Genomic DNA, 27,968 nt, shown 5'->3' with positions numbered 1-27,968 from the left:
TTATTATCCTCAATCCTCACTATCTAGTATCTTATAGGTAGTTGTAAGTACTTACTACTCACTATAAAAAAAGTCACTACTCAAGCATTTCTAAACAAATTTGAATTTGGATTCCCATTTAACTAATGTTATTTCTTATTTATTATGTGTATATTTAAATGTAATACCTATTATATATAGGTACTGGTTACTTAATAATAATTATTAACTACTTGGTATCTAAAAATTCACTTATCATCATAACTTAAACTTTAAAATTCAAATATGTTTGATTTTTGTTGAGTAGCTTTTGTGTTATTTATACAAACATTATTTTCCAATACAATTATCATGTTTGTAAATGGCATTTATATTATTTGTCTATACTTTTTGTCGATCTCCCAGAAACTTGGTTGGTTTATTTTTTTCTTGAACAATTGATTGATAATTACTAGACACCACCTATTGTAAACTAAAAACATTTTTTACAGAAACCTCAGAAATAGTCATTACAATTTTGAGTCAACAAAACGACTATAATGTAGAACAAGCACTCAAATTAAAAAATAATATTTTGAAGCAAACTAAATCAATTAAAGTCAGTATAATATACATAATTTATTGAGACTATTATTAATTATATACCTAATAGTTTGAATTACCTAATGAAATACCTATATATTTAATGTACCGGAATTTGATGACTTGTGTTAACCATTTAGAAGCCACGGCTAGGTCGAGTATATATGCTTCATGAACAATTTCCAGATCCTGGAAGTTGGACTGTTATTCCAATTATAAAACTGTAAGAAGCATGTTTGTACTAAATTATTTACATTCATTGTTCTATATCTTGTTTTAATATTTAGATTACATACAAATAACAAACATGCAAAGTGGTTTTTGTTTTGTGAAGAAAACGCTTATGTGAATTATGACAATTTACAATTGTTTTTTAAAAACATGAATTCTAATGAAGTAAGTATGAGTTACTGTGTTGTTATTGACTTAAAACTAATGTGGATTACTAATTAATTTTTGTCAGTTATATTATGTTTATTAAATTAATTTACTTCATGTAAATGTACCGTAAAGATAACAATCCAGATAGATTTTTCTAATCCAACTATTACCTTGATGTAAACTTAATCATTGTTAAATTTTAGTTACCTAAATAATATTTAACAGCAAATTATATAATTTATTTATTTTTATAATATTCTATAGTCTGTATGGATGGGATATGGTGTAAAAGATAAACATCCTACAATAATTCATCATTATGCATTTAAAGAAAATGAAAATGAAAGGATTACTTATCCTTTGTTTGCTGCAGGATTTGTTATATCTGCTGAGCTATTAAAAAAGTTTGTTTAAATTTACTTTGTATAATTTTTTGATGTAAAATTTACTTTTTATGTCATTTTATAGTATTGCCAATTCAGATGTAGAAACTTTGAGTTCAGATTTTTCAATTGATGCATCTTATGAGTTATCATTAGTAATCAATCAAAAAATTCAACATCTACCTTTGAAATTTTGTTTGAAACTTTCACCAGACTGTATTGTTCATCCTTTGTCTGAAAGGAGTGAATGTGTAAGTATATGTGTTTGGTATAATTTGTACGTTTTAGAATACTATAAAAATATTTATTTTTGTTTTAAGACACGTTATGGAAAAGTGACAAAAGATTCGATTTATTTTGCTGTGAAAACTTGCAGTAAATTTCATTCAGATAGAGTACCAGTGTTACAATCTACTTGGGGCCGAGACGCCGTGCATATTGAATACTTTAGCGATAAACTTGGTATTTAATAAGCTGTTGGTTATGAATTATTTTTTAATTTTTAATTTTTTAGACGATACAATACCAACAACTGTATTAGATGTACCAAATACTGAAAGAGGACACTGTCTTAAGACAATCACAATTTTCAAATACTTATCTAAAAAACTTTTGTCGAATAAAGCTGTGAAATGGATTGCATTGACAGACGATGATACTCTTTTGAGGTGGTACAATAACACAATAGATTATACAACAATTTATCCAACATTCCTATTAAAATATTTAGTGTTCCTCGGTTAGCATCAATACTGAGCTGCTGGAATGGTCAGCAAATTGCACTTGGTCAAAGATACGGTTACAATATTCGAGGAGACCCGTCTTTAGGATACAATTATCTAACAGGTGGAGGAGGTATTATATTTAATGTGGCATTAGTCCATAAATTGACCACTTGTCAATGTTATGCGATTGATGCACCCGATGATATGGTATTAGGAATGTGTTTGAAAGCCTTAAATGCTACAGTGGTCCATTCCCCAGTTTTCCATCAAGTTCAGTAAAAATGAACTATAGATAAACTATAATATTTGTTTCATGCCTTTATTTTTTTTATAGGCTAGACCACAAGACTATGCCGACGAGTATTTGGAATCTTATCCAATGGTATCTTTCCATAAACATTGGATGATAGACCCAATAGAAGTTTATCGTCATTGGCTTTATCAAGACTCTTCTTTTGGACATGATGAGCTTTAAGCCTTGAGGTAATGCATTTATATACACAAATTATATAAAAACCATTTCTTTTTTTTTCAACAAAAATATAAATAAAAAAACCATGTAATTTATAACAAAAATATAGATTAAAATCAATAATACTTATTTATAATAAAAAGAACCTTAGACAAAAAAAAAAACTTAAATAAACCTAGTCAGTTATACAAATTCGATAGTTAACACGTTGACTGCATGCAAATTTGCGTTTGAGGATCAATCAGCAATGCATATGACCCTAAAAATATATTTAAAGTAGATAGTTTGTTGTTCCTAACGCGTGGCTGAATGATATTTTATTATTATTAAGTATGGATTAAACGTATAAAACACACTAAAATGTGTATACATACATCCTAAGGACATATAACCTAGTAGGAGCAGTTTCTTTATGTTACTTTTAAAAGACTCTGGTTTTTTACCTTTATCATACGCAGTCAACGTGTTAAAATAACTGCATCTTACTATCATTAAATTTATAATTTCGATCGTACTGCTATCTCTGTCCACCAAGTAGGTCTTTCAAATGTCGATTTATCTTCAAATAATAAATCTTTCAAGTTATCATAAACCTAAATAATACAATAATTTATTAATTAATGTGATTTAAAAAAATCCAAAAGAAAATTAACAAAATACAGTGAAAATGCTTTATTAGGTACTATTACTAAAGAGATCAAAGAAAATAGCTACTACAATATATTATGTGTTATGTTTTAAATGTCTAATACTTTTTGGATAGTTAAATAAAGTTAATAGAAGTTTTGCAGGTTATAACTGTGTTTTTAAGCTTTAATTCATATTTATGTACCTATATGAGTTGATAATTTATATGTGAGCAGTGTTGAGTAAACTGATAACTGAACCAGAATATTGAAAAAAATATTAACTGTTGTATAATTATATTATGTCGTTATAATTTTCTTGGAAAAAAGAATGAATTTTAAAACTTATTTTAACCTTTTTATGGTGATTACCCCCAAAATAAAATTATAAACTTTTTTTGCAAAACATAAAAACATTTTTCTTATGTTCATGCTTAAGTTAATCATGTATAGGCAATAATTAAAAATGTATATATTTTGTGACTCACAAATGGGCCGCAACCCCTAGGTATTGCTGACCTAAATGATAAAATCCATTGAAAGGTTGTGTTAATCAACTATTAAAGCATAACAACATTAATAAGTCTTTAAATTATTATTTGTAATCACAAAAATTTGTCTAAATTTGGGCAACTTATATTGCGTTTTCTATTCCTCTCATTTCGCTATTACATATTAACACAAGAACTGTTAAAAGATACGCAAAAAGTGTAAGACTGCACTTATAGAATGGAGTTCAGCAAAATTATATAAAAGTATTACAGTGAAACTTCCATGTAACAAAATTTTCTGTTTACCGAAATATTGTTGAGAACCAAATTTATTTAATTCTTTAAATTCTATATAATACAAATTATTTTTGTTCCCCATGAGATTTCGTAATATGGAAGTTTCACTGTATTTACAAATATTAACTTCTTAACATTGTATATTTTAATATTTAAATTATTAATTTTGTAATTTTTAGTTTACCCGTCCATTTGAAGCAGCCAGCACTGAATTAAGAATAAAATCTGGAGGCACTATAGCATCAGCAAGTGTCACTGCTTCATTTTTAAGACTTGCACATAAATCTATTATGGATCCTTTAACTATTACAGAGGCTAATGGCCCATTAGCATAGCCACCTATTAATGAAAACAAGTAATAATTATTAATAATTAAAATATTTATTGTTTTTAATCATATTACCTTCATACATAATTGACAAATGTTTTTCAACTAACCAAAATCCATAAAGTGAAGCAAGTTTATGTAATACTACTTTATGTGCGTCATCTAAATTTGGAGATGTTGTTGTTTCAATAAACTTTTTAAAAATTAAGTACTGTAAATAAAATAAATATTTATAAGACACATAACTTAAGTCCTATAAATATTATAAATTTACTTCTGCAAATACTATTGACAGATCCCTAGCAAAAAACATCTGGGAATCATTTTTTGCTGTAAATAAATCTTTTCTTTGATCTTTTAATAGTTGCAATTGTGCATATGTCTGACGTAATAGATAGCATATCATCCATTGAAAACAAGATAGTAAATCTAAGTGAACCCAAATAATCATTTTTATAATAAATAAAAAATTATTTAAAAAAATATACTTACGCATATGAGTGAATACTTCATCTACTCTAGATAATTTAAATTTTTCACTTAGTATAGTTTTGGCATCTTTAATAAACTCTATAGTACCCAATGGAGTATCACAGCAACTTGAATTTCCATTTAGCAAATTTGTCCATATATTTAATAGCCAATTACTGGTTTGTTGTATTAATACATTATTATCACCTTCGTATGTGCAATTAGCATCGTTTGCATTACGCAGTTCACTAAGCCCAGCAGCTAATAATAAAATTAAGCATTTAAAAAAATTTAACTAAATTGAATCACCCGCATGTGTTGTCTTTGTCTTATAAGTGTGTAGCATACCAAACACAATTTACCCCACGTTTGATTTGTTAGTTTTAATATACCTTTAACCTAATATTCTTTAAAGCTCAAAGGTAAGAACATTTTCTGTCTTTTGTTGCGGGTGTTTTTTTAAATATTTTAATTTTAAAGTTATTTATAAGAGCAAAATGCTCATAAAATTAAAATATTGAATAAATATATCCAACAAAACAGAAAATATTTTAATTTTTAGTTTAATTACAGGTTAATTTACATGATATTAAAACTATCAAGGCTTTAGGGAGGCAGTGCCTGTTTTTCAAATTGTCCGCAATTCTATAAAATTTGAAAATTAAATTGTATATGTTAGTTGCCATCTTTCTTATAATACTTTTTCACTAATATACTACCCGATACCTATGTAGGGAGAGGTGGGGTTTATATGGTCTATTATATCGGAAAAATAACCTGCAGGGGAATAATTCTCAGGTCTTGTAAAATTGTCAGATTTTGATAACTATTTTTTTATTGGAAAGAAGAAGACTTCCTACAGGCCGCTTCAAACTTCAATTTTTTTATTTTATTTAAAATAATTGTGGACTATAATTTATAAAAAAAAACGCTTAAAATTGTATTATTTCTGAAGACATTTTAAAGTTTGAGATAAAAATATTGAAAAACAGAGTTCAATGCAGCCTGTAGAATATTACTCTCTATTAGTTAAAGACAAAATTATCCAAATATGTGGATCATACAGAACAGGATCATTATTCCCGTTGAGTGTATTACATTGGCACATTAATTTTGTTAATCATGCACTTGTAGAATTGTGACAACACTTGTGGGCGAGTTGAAATACCTTTTAAATAACCATGACCACCACATGCTTCTCTACACTCTTGTATTGCATCTCGACATGTCCACGCAGCTATAGGTTTGGTACAACTAGATATTGCATGTATCTCTGTGCCAAGCAATCTCTAAACATAAATAACATATAATACATTAAACATTTTTAAATTGTTTAAAAATATTTTTTTATTACAATTTTTTCTGAACCACTGTTGGAAAACATCTCAATTAAAAATGATTCATAAACATTAGCCACGTAATCGCCATAGATTTTTAATGCATATGCAGCAGCCAAATTTGGGATCAATCTACATTGCTGAAAATTAAAAAAATATTTAAACGTTTAAAATCAATCAATAAATTATAATTTACATCAGTAGTGTATCATAAGTAAAGACCGGATTTATATGTTTTTATATATCATTGCTGGGTCTATGCAGTCTTATGAGAGTAAAAAATGTGGGCGATTCGTTCAATTCTGAATGCTTAGAAAAAAGTTTTATTTTGCATATTTGAGAATATTTAACCCATTTAGCATATTTTGGAATATTTCGTACATTGTGAGAAACTTGTATTTATTTTTAATTTTAATATTACAATAACCAGAAGAAAATGTTTTAAACATTTAAAATTTTTTTTTTAATCTTTTCCTACTTTTACTAAAGTGCAATAGTATTCCATTAGAATACGCAACTTTTAATACCTAATTAATATCTCACTATTCAAATAATGTTGAAAAAAAAATTTTTAAATGCATATTGGGAAGTGAACTTTCACCTATACTCTACAATATCTACACATCAGATATGCCCAAAACAAACCATACAACTCTAGCGACATATGCAGACGATACCGCTATACTAGCATCAAATAAAGACCCAAACATAGTGACCCACGATATACAATACCACTTAAATCTAATCTCCGATTGGACTCAAAAATGGAAAATTAAAATAAACAAAAACAAATCAGTTATGTATTTTTCTCTGAAAAAAAACAAATGTCCACAACTTTTGCTCAATAATTCACCAATTACTGTCCAAAATGTAACCAAATACCTCGGAGTTCATCTAGATAAAAGACTTACCTGGGCCCAACACACAAAACAGAAAAGAAAACAATCAAACACACGTCTACATCTCCTCCGTCCATTATTGTCTCCTTCAATGAATTTAAAAAACAAAATATTAATATACAAGACGATAATTACTCCCCTCTGGTCATATGGTATCCAAATCTGGGGCCAAGCCAAACCATCCAATATAAGACCCATACAAGCTTTCCAGTCTATATGTCTTAGACAAATAACTGGAGCCCCATGGTATATGACAGTCAACGAAATAGCAACTCGTCATTACAAAAAGTTTCACTCCCGCATGTCCTCTATAACCATCCCCAGGGTTAAAAAGAAAATGGCCAAGAGACGGTCTTGCCTAACGGTCTCCATATTATATGAACCCATCAAATTAAATAGGAGGTACTGTTGATGGACGGTTTACCCCCTCAAGACATTCAAGTCATTTTAATATTACCTGTTATCAAATTTACTTATTGTACAAATTGTATAGATTGTAAATATAATCAAATAAATTAAAATTAAAATAAAAATAAATGCATATTAAGGGTAATAATGATGTTTATTGATTATTTTTTGCATATTTTAGCATATTTTTAAAATTTTTAAGAGAATATAATGAGAATATTTGAAGGTTTTTTTAGGGAATATTAGCATCATATTCTAGATATTTTAAGAGAATATAAATCTGGTCTTTAATCATAAGATAATAAAATAGGCATTTTAATGTGAAAATAAATTAAATAAGTTTTTTATTTATACTTACTACTAATTGATACTCTAAGACTGGTAACTCATCACCATTAGGGGGTCCAAACTGTTTCCTAACACCTGTATATCTTATAGCTATTGGAACAGCTTTTGTAATGTATGCTACACATATATTTACAATACTTAATCGCCCAACTGATAAACTGCCTAAAGAAGCTCCTGGAAATATAATTAGATAACTTTAATAATAACATTATAGACATAAATTAAGATTATATTTTGTCAAAAACATTAATATTTAAAAAAAAGTATTTCAAATGTACCTACACAAAGTTATAGAATGTTCTTACCATGGTTAAAATCTAGCACGGTGTGTTTATTCAGAAATATACCAATTAAGTTTTTAAGAAATAAGTCATTCTAAAATGAGTGGCTTAGAGATGAACAAGGATTACTTTTTTGACGTTAAAGTGGGTAGAGTCTAGGATTAATTTTTGAGCTGAGTCTAGTTCAAAAGTAACAAAAAATTACCTAATTTTACTAACAAAAAGTCAAACATTAGGAATTACTAAAGTATTTTAAATTTTACGAGTTCTAGAATATTTTCCGTACACACTGAAATTTTAGAGTTCTATTTTTGACATATGAGTTTATTAATGAATAAATATTATAATTAGTAAATAATAAGTATAGGAAAAAATTCAAAAATTCCTTTATTTTTTACTATAATAAAGTTAAAAATTTTTAAAACTTCAAGATATTTATAGTTTTTACATTTATTTTTCAATTAATAAGTGGAGTAAAGTCGAATACTCGTCCAACTCTAAATTTATTTAAATGACCTAGTATTTTGATATAAACCTCAAAATGTTTATAAAATTACATTTTAATCGTACAAAATGAATACAGGATGTTTTCAATAAAATTACACTATTTAAATCTTATTATATTGACATTACCTCGCGGCCATGAGCGTCGCTGAGAATTAATAATTACAGGGGCTAGAGTCCTAGAAAACCAAAGTTCAAAATAAACTGTGCGGGAGAGCCTTCCACACTCACTACTATAAGCGTCACTAGAGTTAAGTAGTCACAGGGAGACCTATGATAATTATTATTTAATATAATTTGTCGCCGTGGAGATATATAATTTATAAAACTATTAGTCGTGATTATACAAATAAATGGTTATTGAAATGTATAATATACTATATAACACATATTAAATTACCTAATCGTTTTGATTTATCCTTAAACGGTGAAACATATTTTCCATCTTCATTTATGTCTCCAGTTTTACTCAGTAAACTTTCTTTTGGTATACAAAACTGGTTAAACATTATAAATCTATCAAAAAAAATGTGTTATTGTAACAATATCTATTGAAAAAAAAAATATTAACATATTTAGTTAATATTACAGGATTCTCAACCCACAACAATAAGGGTTTCCCAACAAAAGTGTTCCATATAATTTATTTCTTATTATGTGTGTTAAATATATTTACTAGTTTAGTTATTTATGTTCATTGTAATTTATTATCAAGATAAAAGTTGCCTTTGGGGGACGGAGTGGCCGAGCGGACTAAGGCGTCGGTTGTGACGCGCACCAACACCGGTGTTTAACCTCAGCTGCGGGCAGTATTTTTCTTCGGGCAAGCCACGGTGTCCGGAGAAAAGTGGCGCCATGCCCAATACGGACATGGCAGATACCTACAGGTGCCCACTAAAACATCTGCCAAACTACAAACACGCGTGTTTCATCAACAATACCCTCCCCCACAGTAAAAAAAACCACCCGATGGCCTAAATTGCTGCGGGTTAATTAATAAAGAAAAAAAAAGTCGCCTTAAAATAAACCACATCTATTTCTTATAAAATAACTCACATACAATGTGTAGTTATTAAAATATACAATAGTTATTACTTTTTATCTGTATTTTGATTATTTATTTGATTGAAATTGTTCATTAACTTTATTTGATGAAAAAATATAAAATTATTTCTGTGTGTATCTGCACAAATCTATAAAAGGGCCAAGTGCACCATTAAGTAAAAATGGTTGGAAATCCTTGTAATAATGTATGATTAAATAAATTAAAAATTACCCATTATCAACACCATTCAAACTAGCTTTTTCTCCTAAGTCACCAACTATGACTCCAGAATAAGGTAACATTGTTTTTGGATCTCGTATATTAACTACAAATGCATGTAATCCATGATCATCGCCATTAGTCATGATTAATTTGGCCCATATTATTGCGTGTGTACTTGATTTTCCTAAATTAAATTTAATTTTCAATCAGAAATTGTTGAAAACCATAAAATTAAATTATTATAATGTTGTTTCATTTTTGTTTTTAATTTTTTTAACCACAACGTGAGAAAGAAGTTTTTATACTTTGATATTTAAATATAACTATAGATTAAACAGTAAAATATAAAAATACTATTGAGATAACACAAATTATGTTTTTTATCTTTGAGTTTTATACTTAGTCAATCATCAATGTACTTTTGCATTAAAAATAACATAACTGACGTTGTTATGTATAAAACATTAAAATTAAACCATTTTTAATGAGGTAATGAAAATGAAAATTATTCTATTGAAAGCAAAGTAACATAGCATACCTAAACTACCAACCCAACATTTTGCTGCTTCAAAATCAGGAGTATGTAATATAAACTGTTTTAAATTGTTGTCATATAAAGCAGTAGTTCTCATTTCCTTAGTATTAGTACCATGTGAAATTTCTGTAAGTGCAAAACAACCAGGAACCTGAAACATTAAGTCAATCACATTTGTAAAAATGTTTCGTAATAACACTATAATATTGTTTGATTAAATCTTACTTTTCCTTCCTGAGCATCTTCATAAAGATTAGAATTTCTTCCATTATCCATACTGAATATGACATTAGAGAACATGTCAAAAGTCAATCCGACTTTTATTGCAACCGACGGACAATACTGAAACATTGCTACTATTTTTGCTAAAGCCTATAACATTTTATTTTATATAAACAATACATAATATTATTTTTCGCAGTATTCACCAGTTTGGGACTAGACATTATTTCTTCAAATGGAAATACTTTTGATTCTACAATTCTATACATTCTTAATAATGCCAATCTTCGTTGTTCATCTAATGGTAAAGTTTCATTAGAATGTTGGAATAGTGGATCAGATTCAAACGTTTTCCAAGCTCTCATCTAAAATGGAGTATACATTATAGTATCAAAAAATATATTTAAATTAAATTAGTAAACTATATACCTTGTATCGTAAAATATCTTCAGATTCTATGAAAACCCTCATTTTTTTCCAGTTGATTGTAGCATTTTTTCTATAAACATCTAGTGGTCCAGATTCAAAGTCTTTTAATATATCAGAGCACGTATTCATTGTGATCTATTAATATTTTTAATTTTTAAATAGTTATTAGTCACAACTCACAAGCATAAAAAACTTTTTTTAAATATTTAAATAACTTTTTAATAGAAATGTATTGTGTTTTGTATTATTATTATTATTGATATTTAGGCAATAGGTGTAATCTCTATACCTATTGTTTATGAATATTATGAATTAACAGTGGCTTCGCCATGGGGGGGGGGGGGCAAATGGGCGCTGAACATTTGGGCACATTGACTTAAAAGCCAACACGTTTTTGTACAAATAGACACACAATGTTTGAACACATAGAATAAAAGAAATTTATAATTTTACCTGGTAAATAATAATATACAGTATAAGAAAATAATAGTTATTACACCTGCGTCAATTTAATAGAAATGACTATGAGATTTCATTATTCATTCAATCAGAATGTGAATATTACTGATGTTTTTAAAACTTGTTGTGTAAAAAGTGAGTTTTAAATGATAATTTAAAATGTAGTAAAATTAGAACAAATAGAGACGAAAACAAAATGTTTTGTTGTACCTATTAAGTGTAACATAACAGTTGGGTATGTTACACAAGATAACATAATATTGAATACATTAAAAAAAAATTTAATGAATTTAATCTTCACTAATAATATTTGGAAATATTTATATGACATCATATCGCCACATTGGTCCATGGTTTGTTGGAAAGAAAAATAAAATTTAATAACCTAATGATTTAATATGATTAAAAATATTTTTAAACTAGATGCAAAATATAAATACATTTGGGAGACAATAATAAATTAAGAGACAACCTCCCTCCTTGTGGTATCTCCTGAGTTACGCTATAGACTCTAAAAATAAAATCAGAAAAATATATTTACTTAAACTATAATAGTTAATGAATTTAAAATACCAACTATTTATTGAATTAATTTAAGGTTTTTATTATTTATTTATTATATAAATTACCAAACCACGGATTTTCGTTACAATACATAATAAAGTTGAATGAAATTATATGTAAAAATAAAATATAATATGACAATTACCTACATATAAAGGCAAATAAAGATCCGATAACTAGGTTATAGGTGAAAGTAAGTATTACCTATTTAAATGGTGAAGTATTGTGTAGAGGTGATGATTTTGATAGGTTAGGTTAGGTTAGGTTTGTGTAGAGGTGATGATTTTGTTCATAGGAAGTTGAATTAGGGATGTTAAACAATTAATGATTTCTAGTGTGGCTAAGTGGAACACAGAATACAATCAATTAAAGAAGGTTCAATGCATCTATTAGATGCCATCTAAGGATAAGTTTTAAAAGAAAGACATTAAATGAAATTTGATTCCAGTATCTAGGTGTCAAGAGAATAGTGATGGATTTTAAGAGAATTATGTACTTATGTATGAGAATAGTCATGAAAAGGATACTCGATACTCAATAGAATAACATTTACTTTGTAAAAAAAAAAAAAATTATTGAAAAATATTTTTTTTATTTATTTGTTCAGAAACTGAAACCAAATATTTATATCCATAGCTATATGATGAGAATACAATATTTCTATTTATCTATACTTATACTAGGTATAATATAGGTAAATTGTATACCATACAAGTGTCTCACTATGCAAAGTCCATCTGCATAATTTATGCAGAGGTTACTAGGTTAGAATATAGTTCAAATCGTCTGTAAAGCAAAATAAATGTTTTAATTGGAAATTGCCACATTTGTAATGTAGTCTATTTTTTAATATGTATGTGGTATATTTCTAGTATTATGAATGAGGTGATATAAAATACTTTTCTGATTTATATTTGACTTGACAAACTATTTCACTATCAATTAGGTAGACTGTTTTTATATATTTATATATCTAGTGGCTAATGTCCTACTGTCCTATTACCCGATAAAATTGAAAATGAGTTATAGAGTTTTATTGATATGTCATTGTTATAATCAATTAGCAACAATAAACTACTAATATAATATAGAACCTAATGAAAATAATTTAATGTTGCATTTATGTGAGAAATCTTTTACATACTTATAATATGTTGAAATAAATGTACTTAAACATAAATTGTTCACAACTATTATTTGTATTCCAGATAGGTTTCCAAATCTAACAGTTAACCAATTCTGTTTAGCATTTTGTACTTAAAATACCTTCTTAGCTGTTGCCTGTTAGGTACTTTTTAGTTATTTTGATAAGGTTCTAAAAATATTTTCAATATTTCATGAAACTGAAGGATATTAAATATTAATCTGCAATAATTTTTGTTATATGGAACATGTTGTCTTTTCAAATTACCTCTTTATTACTTGCATTTGAACACTTCAATTTTTGTAGATAATTTAGTTTTATTCTACGCCTTATTATAAACATTTTGACACTAAAAACAAATATAATATACCTTTAAAGTACTAACTGCAAATTAAATAAGTTTAAATTTAACACAAAAACTTTTTTTTTTTTGCAAAGGCAGATACTAGACTTATATTATTTACCTTTAACATTAGAATAATAAAGTTTTAATTAATAGGTAGATAGTATTTTTATAAGTGTAGGGAAACCAAAATAATTAACCTAAAAGTCTTAGTTTTACTTTAATTTAATTATAAAAATTTTTTTATGTATGTAGTAGGTATTTCCGTATCACATGGGAGGTGGAGAAAATATGATCTAACATAATCTATCCAAAAGCGATACTTAAACTATGTTCTTATTTATATTTTAAATTAAGTAAGAAAACTACTGGGTAAACTGTCTATTTAATTTTACACATAAATACACAAACTTACAATTTTATAATTAAACTTTAAAATTTAATATAAGTAATACTAGGCTACTAAAATAAGTACTATAACTAGTTTTTATAATTTAATTTAAAATGTCCTAGAATTTTACTGAAACTAGGTGAATGGTCTTCACGGTTGTCGGTCTTTAATTTTTAGTTGTTAACACACTGTGGCATTGACTAATCAAGTAATCCTTTAGACGAGGGTTGTGGACATTGTAATATAATAAAATTACATTATAAATTATAGTTTGTACATACCTTGTTTATTTAAACTACAATAGATTTGATTATTATAAAAGATCGCGTCGAATACGATTCCCCAAATCAATGAAACCTTATTACTCAAAAATATTTTATATGAATTATTAGAAAAATACTAAAGAACTATTGATGGGAACACGATAACAACTTTCACGTGAAGACTCTACTAGGCGACTGAGTAGTGAGTACTGACTCGTCACTCGTCGTCTACTTGTCTCGTTTTAAAGACTTTCGATTACGTGAATGGTGAATCCACATCTGCATGTACCGGTCATAATATTTAGCAAGTAGCAACATCGAATAAGTGTCGAGTAAATCTGTGTTGTCTGTCTTGTACCCATTGATAATGTACGCAACACACACACATGAAGTATATAGTAATATTATTATGCAAAATATAATTCGAAAGTTAACTGATACCACACTGATACTCTAGCACAGCTGATGTCGAAATATATAGATATATATATTATTACATACAATGATAATGTCTTTCAAAATAAATAATAATAGTGATAACTGATAAGTGAAATCAAACAACAAAAACAAACAAGAAACGTTGCGGAATTCGGACTACATTTTTTTTATTATAATAATTAATAATTAACAGTTAATACCAAATACATGCACTATGGGTTTCAGTGATCGGAATATCGGAGTTTAAATGTAGTCGATACAGAATACAGAGTAGAAGAAATTGTGCTATGTCTATTAGTTACTGCTTCATCTATTTCGTGATACGGCTGTCCGTAATAAGTCTGTGACAGAACAAATTTTATAAAAAACAACCTTTTGAACCAAGCAAGTAAACGCAAAAGGCGATTAACCCATTCTCGACAGTCTCCTCATTACTGTTGCTGACTCAAACGCCTTGAAACAATCCAAAATCATCACTTAACCTTTGATGTGATACGGTTTACACGGGCATTTGTATTTATGAGGACGTTTCATTTTCCAACCATGTCCATATCATTGTGGTCAATATTGAATAGATTTAACACCGAGTGAGTAAAATAAAATATTGCGATGTCAACAATAGAATATCATTTAATAGTGTCAACATTTGACATTTCGTCCTCAGTAAAGCTGCATCATACAGCCGCTTATCTACCGGCACTGGACACTTTCGCATCACTGTTTGGGACCCTGCGTTGATTGTTGCTCAAATAGCGTCTGTCCAATGTCTTTACTACTTCACCATGTGTGTTTGGATCACTATTATCAGCTATGTGGTTGGCACTTCAAGATCGTTGGACATCATATTTGAATTCAAAGTACATACAATAAAATAATATTTTAAATACTTACTGTCAGTGACGTATACAGGATTTTTCAATAAGGGAGGAACTAGGAAGAGAACTTGAAAATTAATAATTGCTCATAGTTTTCCCGACTCACAAGACTAGGTTTGAAAAATAAAGGTGATTTCTTAGTTTCTGCACATATGGAACATAAAAGTTATTTTTTAAAACACTTATCATAAAAATAATGGGTAGTAAAGAACAACTTTAATTTAGTTTTATCTCATAATTTCAGACTTTTATGTGAAGTATTTGAAAATTGTTGTACAACTTCAACTTCTGTCAATTCTTTTTTTATTTATGTTGGCCTATAGCTAATCCGTCAAGATATATATGACCATACCTACTAGTTTTCTATAGGTTAATGAAACTTATAAATATTAAAATAATAATACACGCAACGGGAAGCTTAGCCCATCCTCCAGGTGTATGTCGCTGCTTATTATAATCTACTTATTATTACAGGAGCTAAGCAAGGTCAACAGTGAAAAATTTGTTATCGCCGTGTTTGCATTGAATGCACTTAGTGGGTGAGTATGAGATTGAGAACGATCTAAAAAATAATCTACATTAACAATTGTTACTGTTTAGGGCTACATTCATTTGGCGCATTGTTGAACGATATCGATTGTGTTTAGATTTTTCTTGTACAATACACACCATACACTTGGCAGCTTGTATTTGGTATAACAGAACGTTTCCTACTCCATTTTGGTGGTTATTAAATGCTTCGTGTGCAGCAATCACGTGTATATGCGCCGAATTTCTATGTATGCGGACAGAGTTAAACACTATACCTGTAAATAGTGGACAAACGCCAAAAGTTGATTTGTAAAATATGTATACTGTATAAATATTAATTTGTAAATGAACACTAAGAATTAATTTTTAAAGTGATAATATGTATTTGTTGCAGTCAGTCGTAGTTTATTTTATTTTTATCCATAAATATTAACAAAACTTAGTTAAAAATATAAAATTATAAAACATTTATATGTATCTTTGATATTGGCTGTGAAAATACAATATATTATATTACTAAATATTAATTAAATAACTTATTTTAAACAATCATTTTGTATAAAAAGTAGTTTAACAATACAATTTAAATTGTGAAAAATTAAAAATGATTTAACTTTTTATATGGTAGCATTACCACAGAATATGCTTTATTCTGGGATATTACACCCAATATAGTTATCATTCTTGATTGCTTGTGAAAGTACAAACTTCCAATTTTTATTCATTTTCATTGTAGTCGGATCTCCAACTATTATGAGCAACGATTTTGCCCTGGATAATGCGACATTGGTGCGTTCATTGGCGACAAGAAAACCAAGACTAAATTTCTTATCTTTTTCGCGTCCTGCTGTGGATTTGCTTCTGACTATAGATATGATAATAACCATCCTTTCTTGGCCTTGGAACATTTCTACCGAGCCTACTTTTGGTAATTTGATATCTGGATAGTACATTTTCAGTAACTCATTAATTTTGGAGACCTGAATCACACACAGAAAAAAGAGAATATTATAAAAGTTGGTATGGAATATACATTATCATTATTTACTTGAGAAGAGTATGGGGTGATAATTCCAATGTCATCAACAGATATTCCAGATTTCATTAACCTTGTAAAGTACAATAATACTTGGAAGGCTTCGTGGGGATTAAACCATGAAGGACTATTGGGATCTTGGCAATCTTCGCCAACGATACCATGCACAATAACTGGTCCTTTACAACCTATGTCCCAGTGAGTATTTTCGTTCAAATTGTTTAATAATATTCTTTCCTGTGCATTATCATTCAATATCTATAATAAGAAGCATTTAAAGTGTGAACATTATATGAATATCATATTGATGTCTTATACATCAAGAGGTGTCATTACTTACAGTTGACACTAATAAAGATTCATAAAATAATTTATTGTAATTTAACATAATTTCCGGCAAAGATCGATAATTCTGAACTAAGTGTGTAATAAGTTTCGGGTTATAACCATTATGTTCTGGAAACATGTCAGTATCTCTCAGGTATGACGGGTAATTAATAAAACGATATAACATAGAAAGTCCCAGACCACCAGAGTGCTTTGCTAATAATGACATGACAACAGGTCCCAACTGCTTGGGATCGCCAGCCAATATAACTTGTCCATCTCTGTATGGATCCAAAAATGCTGTAAAGTCAGTTGTAACTATAAAAATATTTTTTTAAAAATCTAATTACTAGACACATACAAAGTGGTAATAATATATCTGGTTCTGTTGATTGCCCAGCTTCATCTATAAATATATGAGTAAAGGTTCCACTCTTTAAGCCCATCGTATACAGTAATCCAGCTGTACCTTCAGTGGTAAGAACTATTCGTAACTTGAGAATATCATGTTTTCTAATTAACCTAGTGTCTAAAAAAAAGTAAGATTTTTAATTATTATAACTATTTAAATTTTACAATATAGATCAATTCTATCACTGGAGTGATTCATCTAATGTAAATAATACAAGTGATTTAACATTAAATTTATATTATATTATATTATCAAATATATAATTATTTCCCGTTACCTGATTCACCACCGTGATATGAACTCTCAAGTTCAGGTAAAACACAATATTCATCATAATCCATGTCATAAGATGAACCAATAAAATGATTATAGCTGACTAAACGCTTCATAACAGTTTTATCAAATAAACCAGAATTTACAAGTTTAGACAGTAACATGTCAACAGCAGAATTGGTTGGAGCACAAATCAACAATCTAAAAACATTTAAATATGAGAGAGTTTAAGGAAAGCATGAAAAGTTAACCAACCATTATCCCAAAAGACAGGTGAGTTATAGCAGTTTGATCAGTAGTAATAGAGCAACCAGAAATTTTCCAGGTGGCCCATAAAAACATAAAATATTTTTTATTTTGTACTCTTATTATTTTATTGCTAAATAATAAATATTATTATCTCAATTTACATCAACATTGAATAGTAAATACAATTTGGTTTTTAATACTTTAAACATAGTTCTACAAGGCTTCTAAGATACATCACTCTGGTTGGGTCACTATTCAGCAGTATTTACCATAGAACAGTAACGTTTGCAATAAGTTGAACGACAAAGAATTAAAAATACTAACTTGCTTTTTGGGTATTCTTTATACACTTGGATGATGCTTTCTGTCATTGTTATTGTTTTACCGGTTCCGGGGGGGTCCATAAATAATATAAGGCATTGGTCTCCCTTCACCTTTCATAATGTTAATGACAGCAATTTTTTGTTCAGAGTTCAATTTATTATTAAACCATCTGATCTTTTGCACAACCTTTGGCTGTGGTAACAGAGTATTGCCATCTTTTTTTAAATTATCCTCATAACTGTTGTCTGGGTTTATTTTATCATAGCTTAGAATCTTCAATTTCGATGGCTGGTATTCTAAGGAATCCCTGTATGGAAATAAAAATGATTCACCTAGTCTATTCTTTTTCCACATTTCATTGACTACTTCATGTAGTTTTCGATACATATTTCTGGCGTTAAAAAAATTCACACTATAATCCCAATGGCCACACATACTATGAAACTCTGGATCAAACTTTAACCATATTTCATCTGCCAAAACCTTATGGATTATGCCTTCATAGACTCCACATTCACCTAGTTTCAAATTGAATCACCTTAAGTAATGTCTATTAAAATGTTCAATTTCTAATCAAATTTAATCAGTTTCTACTGACTCAAAAGCTTAATAATATAATAGTATGATAAAAATTGATTGATTTTAGAAGTTATTTTAAATAGTTAAGTACTATCTTTGATTAAATACACAAATATAATATATTTATGTATGTATTTTAATCAATAGTACTATAATCAACAAGTACTAAAAAACAAAGTTCATAATATTCTATAGTTATTACTTATTACTATAATAGTATAATACATACATTTTTAAGTCAATAGATATTAGTCTGTTTATAAAAACATTTACCTAGTCTTTTAGTACAGTTTGGTGGATCTGTAACTGCAGCTCGATCACCAGTAATTAATGAAGGCCGTTGCTCAGAAAGATTGGGTATTTTCAGAACTAGATATTCACCTGCATGCTCAAAATGTATTCTTTCTTGTGCATATTTTTGAAGAGCTGCAGTAATCTAAAATTTATAACAAATTATATAATTTGAAGATAATAGTGAGAATGATTACAATTTAAGTAAATAAATAAATACTAAGAAAATAGAAATTATTATAATATTATACTTTAGTTTCAAGTATGTCTGCAGGATAAAATCCCACTCAGGGCAAGATGAAAATTACTTATAATTTATTATCTAATATTAGTTATAGTGATGTTGATATACAAGTAGATACATGCAGTTAAAAATTCTCAGGGGGTGGGTGAGGGCTCCTTTTCTCCCCTACAGCTACAGGCACCATTGTTTAGTTTCTCAGGCAATCCAGATTGATCATAGAAGCAGACCTAAGAGTTGCAGTGTCAATATGATGCGCAAGTCTCATTAAATTAATAATAATCTTTTATTAATTCATTATATTTACACTTATTTTATGTTTTAAATTAATCACAATTGTTCATTATTTTTAGATTCTGAGTAGAGCGATGAATGTATTGGTTTTACAATGTGTTTTTTTTTTTGCGTCTGTCATCACCTTTTGGGCCACTAAAAATGAATAGATTTTCAACTTCAGTATCTGATTCTAATTGGTACATTGGGGGAGGTCAAAATTTAAAATTTCCAGTAGTTTTCAAGTGCTTTTTTTATAGAAATTGTATGTTCAAATGTTTTACAAAATTAGATATTTAAGCAAAGAACACTGTCTTGAACTTCTAAAGTATATTATTACATACAAATATGATAATATTAAAATAATTTTAATAAATATATTTTGAAACATGCAATAAAATCAGTGATGTATTTATAATTTATTTTTTTATTATATTGAAAATTTTTGTTATTTTATCTAACTGTGGCAATGTTAATTTCCTATATCAGTGTATATTTATTATTTTCTATATATAATTGAGTTATATGCTTTGAACAAATAGTTAAACATATCAAATATGATTTATACCAAAATATAGATGTATTAGTATTTTATCAAAAAGTTTAATTCAAGTACAAGAAAACTGGTTAATAATGAAATAATACATAGTTAGTTTTAATGATATTTTCAATATTTTTCATTAAGTAATTAATTTTTATATATCAATAGAAATTGCAATAGTAATTTATTAATACACTAGAACAATATACTAGAACAATGAGTTATAGCATACAAAATAAATGCTTACAACAAATTACTACATATTAAGATCAACTTGATATTTTAAATTATGGTACAACACATCAATTGATAATTACAAATACTTTAATTTTAATAAACAATTTGTAAGTATACTTATTACTTACTTCTATTTCTTCCATGAATAAAAGAGTATGATATTTTGCTTTGTAATTTTGGTAGGTAAGAGTTTCAAAAGCAGCTGGATATAATTTTTGAATATTACTTTTAACTTCAGTACTGTTTCTAAATTAAAAAATAAAATAAAATAATTTGTAAGCACTGCTATGTTAGATTAACTTCAAACAATGGTTTTATTATTTTTAAATTTCAGTAGTTGTATTAGCTGAAAATGATATGTAATTATGTTTTAGTATGTTGACATACATGATTAATCAAAAATTTAAATGTTCATCTAAATTATTATAATTAGATCTATGTGAAGAGATCTGAGATCTGTATTTAAAGTGGCCCATAGTATTTGTGAACCCTTCCTATACAATAACTCTGAGTCTGAAGTAATATTTTTTAAAAAATAAATACAATTTTACAATCAAAATACCTGTTATAAACATTACAATTTATAATTTCATGGGGGACGGAGGACTAAGGCGTTGGATGTGACGTGCACCATCGCCGGTTGGAATCTTGGTCACTGGTGGCACTTCTCTCCGGGCAGACATCGGTTTGGAAAGATGCCGCCATCCCCCGACCAGGCATGGCAGAAACCTACAGGTGCCCAATCATAATTTTCCCAAACAAACACACGAGTTAAAGACCTACCTTTCCAACCCCTACTACATAACCCTACTAACAAGCTAATGACCTTAATCGTTGAGCTTAAAAAAGATCAATAAAAAAAATAAAAAATTTATAATTTGCTAGGTTTTCAAAATATGAGATACTTTTATATTATTTCATTACAAAAAATATAGATTTTTGGGCCAGAGTTTAACTTAAAGACCACCAAACTTAAAAACGTCAGGCACCTAATACCTTATAACTCAATTTAACAATGAACATTTTTTTAAATTAGTTTAGGAAAAATAGATGAAATTAAATTTGTATTACTGATTGAATTTTCCATTTTCAGACCAGTAACATTTTGTTAACTGAGATGGAATATTCCAATTTGCCAAACGGACTGATGGAAACTGTGCTCTAATGCCTTTATGAACACCACGAACTATTGGATCATTTTGCAGTTCAAATAATCTCCTGTGTATAGTTAAAATATAGTGAAAACTTGTATACATTTTTTTTTTGAAACATTAATACTTACTGCATATCAATTTCTCTCTTAGAATAAAAACCTGAATCTTGTGAAAGAATTAGTCTTGAATCAGTGACATCAATGTTTATGCCTACTTTGTAAGTGATGTCTTCAAAAATAAATTCAACTTTTTCGGTAGATTTTCCTAAATACCTTGAAAAAGAAATTATCTGTTAATACCACGAGAACATATTATAACAACATTTGTTTACTATTATTTTTGGTTAATCGGTGGTGTAGCCAGGAATTTTGTATGTTGGGGGGGGGGGGGGGGGAGGCTAAGTATACAAATACAATATGTCTTTTATTTACACTTTTTATTTTTTTTATTAATCTTGATAAAATTCTAAGGTCAACACAGTCAATGTGGAGAGGGGCTTTAGCCCACCCAAGGCTCCCAGGCTACTCCATTGTGGTTAATGGTTGTTACAATAGAAATGTGCACAAGGATAATAACATACTTTCCTTTAAGAGTAATGTCAAAAATATATTCTGACTGCACTCCAATTGTTATAGGCAATTTATTTTTATTAACAATTGACAATTGTACTTTATTTCCTTGCATAGTTTGATAATCATTTAATATTTTCTCCTCAACATAGCTGTTATTTTCTAAATAATATCTAAAATGTAAAGTGAAATATAAATTTTAATATCTATCTTGGATCAACATAAATATTTTTTTTTCTTAATTATAAGTAAAATAATAAGATTTTTAAATTTAATAATAACCAGGTTCATAAAAGAGAAATTAAATAATAATACCTGTATTATTGATTCCTGTTCAAAACCAATTACTTTAGGCATGTCACCCAATACTTCAACAGTCATTTGATCTTCGTTATTATCATTTTCGCTAATATCATCAACTTGGTATGTTGGTCCATTGTCATCGAGGAGAACACGGACAGATTCATTTGCTCTGCTCCTAAGGTTATTATATTAATGCATGATTAACAAAATATGTCGTATGTAATTAAGCTATTCAAACACGAAGTTACCGAACATACATATTGGGCTGATGACGAGGGCCGTCTTTGGATAGGAAACAACTTGCAACCCTCCATTCCGCATTGTCAGAGTTCTTTTCCCTGTAGAGAGATACTCTGACAGAACTGTTGAGTTCTATATATGGGAAGTTCCGAATTTCCTTCTCGGTTTTTGGCTGATAATGGTATTTGTTGTCAATGATACATTTGTCAGTGTCCAATATCTTTGTCACTATACCATTTACATATCTGATATCCAACGACGGGTTCAAAATGCACGATATCTAAACATAACATATTGTAAGGAGTGAACATTACATGGGTAATATACCAATAAGTATTTTGTAAGGCGATGAATCTCACCCAAAAGTCATTATCCGCAGTCACATCTCTTTCAAAAACAATATTTTTTGGCAGCTCGGGCACTTCGGGTTTTCCGGTCACCCAACTCCAGATGCTGTTCAACACGGACGCCATGATGCCACGAGAACCCGGAGCGTAGTGTGGTATGGTATGGCAATTTAAAACACCGTTCTAGGCGACCAGTGGCTATGCAATTCTTTGTGTCAGCAACACACTGAAAAAGTTAATACATTATTCGCAGACTAGGACAGTAGGAAGTCGTCGTGCACAGTGTACGATTATGAATGACGTCCGAGTGTCTGACAGTCACACACTCACACCGTACAAGAGACTTACAACGTACGGTTTTCGGGTTTTAACATTGATAATTAAATAATCAATTATTTACGCGACGATCCGCAGATTACTGGGAAAAAACCTACTGATTAACTACTAACTACATAATACTATTATATTTATATCGTTAACGGCACTGGAATAAAATGCAGTAATTATTGATGTTTACATCACTGACTGGTGACATAAATAACTACAATTCATAAAAGAAAACCGAAACTATAATAAATTACCTAATGTGAAATACTGCAATAATAAACTATAATGACACCCACGATTAAAGATAGTGGGCCATGATATAAGAGCCATGTGCGCTTTGCCGCCATATGCGATGCGCTCTGCACAATGAGCGCTATCATTGTTCTATGATATTATAACCACAGAATATTCTGTGATATAGGTAACCATAGACCTTAAACTGCTCACGATGTAGAGAAGATGGATCTCTACATCGTGCCCCTGCTTATACTAAGCATAAGGTCTATGGATATAACCGAACAAGTATGCTCAATGATAAGACTACACATTTTTTTTTTAAGGGGCAACGTATAATTTATATGGGTAACCAACAATAAACACTATGTAGGTGACGGCACGCATATACATTAATTCTTATGCAATGCAGTATGCACAAACATACAAGGCAATGCACATGCGCGAACTAGGACGAAAATACGGTTCGTGTAGAACATACTTCTTATTTCTATGAGCACAATAACCAAATACCATGAAGACTAGAACACGGATTAATATGTATTATTATGTACATCTTAGTCCGTGGACTAAAATAAGGAGACCACCAGACCACGGTTGTAGTAATATTACTTGTTCTGTGCTCTATGGAAGGTATTCTGCTTGTGATAACGTCCCGAAATGAGTCGCACTAGAGAGCTGCATATATACATAGATATATATTTTAATATATATATCTGTGACTGCCACAGACTGCGCTGAGTACGCTAGGGTTGCTGGTAATGGATAAAAAATACCAAGAAAAAAAGAACAATTTTTAAAAAGGTGGGTTAGTGGATGTCACTCTGCTGTACAGTAGGTTACAAATGGGTCACTGTAATGGATGGTGTTAAATTTGAATTCAATGATATAATATCATTGTATAAGAAAAACGATTCTGAGCGAAAACAGTCAGTCAGCCTATGATATTTAGTATATTTGATGATATTATTGTGAATAAAGTAATTTATATATTATAACCTATTTACGTAGAGCCTTGTTTTCAATTTTCAATCCTTAGCTATAAAAGTTAAACATTTTATACATTTTTAACTAAAAAATAATTATTAAATTATAAACTTGATAAATTTTGTTAAAATTTGAACTTTAAATGCTTATAAAAAAAATGTGTACATGTATTTTTAATATTTTACAACTGCTATTAGTATGATATATCAGGAGCCTTATATTAAATTTTCACGCTTTTTACCCAACAAATACAATTTAATTGATATTTATAGAAAAAAAAAACTAAAAAATTTAAAACTAACAATATCCGTAAACAGGTCAAAAAGAGTCAAATTATTTTCAAAATTTTATCGTGTATAAAAAACGCTAATACAAACATTCAGTGAAATTTTCAAGTATCTACAGTCATACGTTTTTTAATTACAACAAAATAAGAAAATCGTTACATGAGATATCGAGTGAATATCAAATGTTGTAAAAATATAAATTTTAGACGCTCATAAAAATTTAATTTGACTTTATTGAAGACATTTTTTTTTTTGATAAAGGTAGACAAACTTATGGATAATCTTGTATTACATTTTCAAATCTTAGATGTAAAGAGAAAATTTTTATGAATTCTCAACTCAAAATAATTTGCTAATTTTCGTGATTTTTCCGTATTTTGTCAAGATTTGAACTTTAAATGCTTATAAATAAAAACTGTGACTAAGGATTTTTAATTTTTTTCATCTGCCTTTGAAACAATAACCTAGGAGCCTTCTATTAAAATTTCAAGCTTCTTTACCCAACAGATAAAATTTTATTGATATTTATAGAAAAAAAAACTAAAAAAAATGGAAACTGAAAATGTCCGTAAACAGCTCAAAATAAGTCAAAATATTTGGAAAATTTTATGGTGTATAGAAAATGCTAATATAAACATTCAGTCAAAATTGCATGTACCTACGGTCATTTGTTTTAGAGTTGCACCAAAAACCAAAATTTTCTCAAAAACAGATTTTGCTTAAAAATTCCCGTTTTTCTTTTGTTTTTCACATCGCGTTTGAAAACTACTGAGATATTTTTACTTTTGACTCTCCAAAGTACTAACTAGATTCACTTTCCTATCAGAAAAGTTACTGTTGAAGAAAATCCAAGCACTTTTACTGTCCTAAAAAGTGAATTACAGACACAAAAAAAAAAAATCAAAAAAAATCACATAATATTGTAAAATTAATACATTCATCGCTTCGCTCAGAATCTAAAAATTACTCATATTTCTTAAAAGTCATTTTTTTTCCAAACAGTTATTTACAAAAATCAAATTCTTGTTTACAAAATTGATCGTTATATATACAAAATTATAGTTATATTTACAAAATGTATAGTTATATTTACAAAAATTACGGTCAACATTATTCAGTATCTGAATCCGTTTCAGATGATGTGTCTCCCGTAATAGTCAACAACGAATCATCTTGATCCGAGGACAACATCTCGTCTATTATGTTATCAACCTCATAAAATTTTACCTCTTCTTTTTTCGTGTGGCTAATAAACTTTTTCCACATTTGTGCGTCAACTCGATTTATACCCTCTATTAGTAATTTTTTGACATCTGGAAGTTTGTAAGTCGTGTTGTTCATCCGAACATGGTTCTTCACCGATGACCAAGCGAGGTCAATGGGGTTAAGCTCACAGTGGTATGGCCGGAGTCGTAATACTGTATGATCATTGTTTTTTGATAGTTCATCAATAACATACCTATTATGAAGTGGCTTTAAATGTTTCTCTATTGTCAAAAGTTGAGGGATAAGCATAGTTCGGTCTATCACATCTCCCCTTATCCTCCAACCACTTAATAATATCTGCCTTTCGTGTATTCGATGTTGGGGCTTCGTCTATTTTCACGGAATGGTAGGACGCATTGTACATAACAATTACGGATTTCGGTTTTAGGCAAGGTAAAGTGCCCTCCATCCATTCACGAAATGTGTCCCCATTCATCTCATCATGGTAGTCACTTGTATTTTTTTTCGATTCAAAACATAACAAACCACCGGGTAGAAAACCATCTTCAGAGCCGATATGGAGAGCAATAAGTCGTTTCCCTTTGCCAGAGGGATTAACAGCACCTGTCGATAGACCTTTCAAGAATGCATCCCTGTGAGACCCTACTGTTGTGTCGACCCACGTTTTCGATGTACAATCGTCAGCATTCACTCATGTTTCGTCGAGAAAATAAATATGTCGACCCTCTTCCCGGTATTTTCTAATGCTATCCAAATACATTCTGCGCCAGCGCCACACAACAATTTCGTTATTTTCAGTCATAGCACTGTTCCTACTTCGCTTACTGTAACGGAAATCTAAATCTTTTAAAAGATGAAATAAATTTGTGCGCGATACTGTTGTCAAACTGTCGTCGGCTGATACGGCTTGATGGATTTTATCAATCGTAGGAATTTAACGGCGAAACCAGATGCTATGAACGTGCCTACGTATTGCGTTTTTTGAAAAATCGTCAAAAAGATCGCGAAATGATTTTTTCTTACGTGTTACTTTTGCGACTGGCACCGTCCTTGTCTCATTGTAAGCCTTAATGATTGTGTGGATTGAACGTTCACCAATAGACAATAACTCTCAAATTTGCTTGCGAATTTGCGTCATGGAAATGTTAGGTTCGTCCATTATTATACTCCTGTGTACATATTCACAATATGTATTCTTCAAACCTTACTTATAGCCTGAAATAAAAATATTTAAAAAAAATAAGTTTTAATAAAAATTATGTCTTGAAAGACATTTCAATCAAAAAACATGTTTTTTATAAACATATTATATTATATAATACTCACTTTTCCACTTCTCTGCTTTTTAATTGGTGATGGGCCATATTCAGCATTATCCTCATCAGAACTGCTTACCATTTTGAGTGAATAATTCACAAAATAGTATTACAAAAAACAGAATAAATATCGGAAAGCACGTGGTGTTTTTATGTGTTACGGAATGAACGCGTAAACCACTTGTGGCATAGTAACGTGCGATATTATGGCTCACTACGTA

At 29.0% G+C, this 27,968-nt stretch overlaps 4 protein-coding genes across 8 annotated transcripts; 2 read left to right on the top strand and 2 right to left on the bottom strand.

Moving 5' to 3' along the window:
- Positions 1–31: 31 nt before the first annotated feature.
- On the top strand, positions 32–9,613 carry LOC132941846 (beta-1,3-glucosyltransferase). Its single transcript, XM_061010056.1, has 12 exons — positions 32–391; positions 471–577; positions 702–784; positions 849–957; positions 1,207–1,346; positions 1,411–1,576; positions 1,646–1,787; positions 1,840–1,993; positions 2,056–2,320; positions 2,385–2,533; positions 4,116–4,291; positions 9,228–9,613. The coding sequence occupies exons 1-10, from the start codon at positions 331–333 to the stop codon at positions 2,523–2,525; spliced, it is 1,368 nt and encodes a 455-aa protein (XP_060866039.1). The 5' UTR covers positions 32–330; the 3' UTR covers positions 2,526–2,533; positions 4,116–4,291; positions 9,228–9,613.
- LOC132941845 (peroxisomal acyl-coenzyme A oxidase 3-like) lies at positions 2,594–14,499 on the bottom strand. Of its 5 annotated transcripts, XR_009664196.1 has the most exons (17): positions 14,148–14,499; positions 13,400–13,481; positions 10,966–11,100; positions 10,743–10,901; positions 10,540–10,686; positions 10,318–10,465; positions 9,789–9,963; positions 8,913–9,028; positions 7,738–7,901; positions 6,090–6,212; positions 5,904–6,024; positions 4,757–4,996; positions 4,539–4,693; positions 4,340–4,475; positions 4,121–4,275; positions 2,966–3,115; positions 2,594–2,781 (listed from the first exon to the last, which is right to left on the bottom strand). XR_009664196.1 is itself a non-coding variant. In XM_061010052.1 (16 exons), exons 2-16 carry the CDS (start codon positions 13,472–13,474, stop codon positions 3,020–3,022), a joined length of 2,145 nt encoding a protein of 714 aa, XP_060866035.1. In that variant the 5' UTR covers positions 13,475–13,481; positions 14,148–14,499; the 3' UTR covers positions 2,594–3,019. The 5 variants fall into 5 exon arrangements, 4 of the variants coding, with proteins under 4 accessions (XP_060866035.1, XP_060866036.1, XP_060866037.1 ...); XM_061010052.1 differs by having other exon boundaries at positions 2,594–3,115; XM_061010053.1 differs by having other exon boundaries at positions 2,594–3,115; positions 10,540–10,656.
- A 177-nt stretch (positions 14,500–14,676) lies between these two features.
- Positions 14,677–16,496, top strand: LOC132941848 (protein SYS1 homolog). Its single transcript, XM_061010058.1, has 4 exons — positions 14,677–15,154; positions 15,232–15,424; positions 15,917–15,981; positions 16,043–16,496. Exons 1-4 carry the CDS (start codon positions 15,087–15,089, stop codon positions 16,284–16,286), a joined length of 570 nt encoding a protein of 189 aa, XP_060866041.1. The 5' UTR covers positions 14,677–15,086; the 3' UTR covers positions 16,287–16,496.
- On the bottom strand, positions 16,356–24,034 carry LOC132941844 (probable RNA helicase armi). Its single transcript, XM_061010051.1, is given in 17 exon segments — positions 16,356–16,953; positions 17,022–17,267; positions 17,350–17,636; positions 17,698–17,865; positions 18,026–18,222; positions 18,595–18,668; positions 18,670–19,112; positions 19,447–19,609; positions 20,885–21,002; positions 21,828–21,974; positions 22,039–22,182; positions 22,491–22,639; positions 22,641–22,652; positions 22,795–22,957; positions 23,040–23,302; positions 23,382–23,595; positions 23,718–24,034. Coding segments are annotated over 16 exon segments (3,021 nt in total). The 5' UTR covers positions 23,496–23,595; positions 23,718–24,034; the 3' UTR covers positions 16,356–16,620.
- Positions 24,035–27,968: the final 3,934 nt, after the last annotated feature.

The sequence above is a fragment of the Metopolophium dirhodum genome, chromosome 3 (genome assembly GCF_019925205.1).
Source record: "Metopolophium dirhodum isolate CAU chromosome 3, ASM1992520v1, whole genome shotgun sequence".
Classification (NCBI taxonomy): Eukaryota; Metazoa; Arthropoda; class Insecta; order Hemiptera; family Aphididae; genus Metopolophium; species Metopolophium dirhodum.
This window is presented reverse-complemented; position numbering and strand designations above follow the sequence as displayed.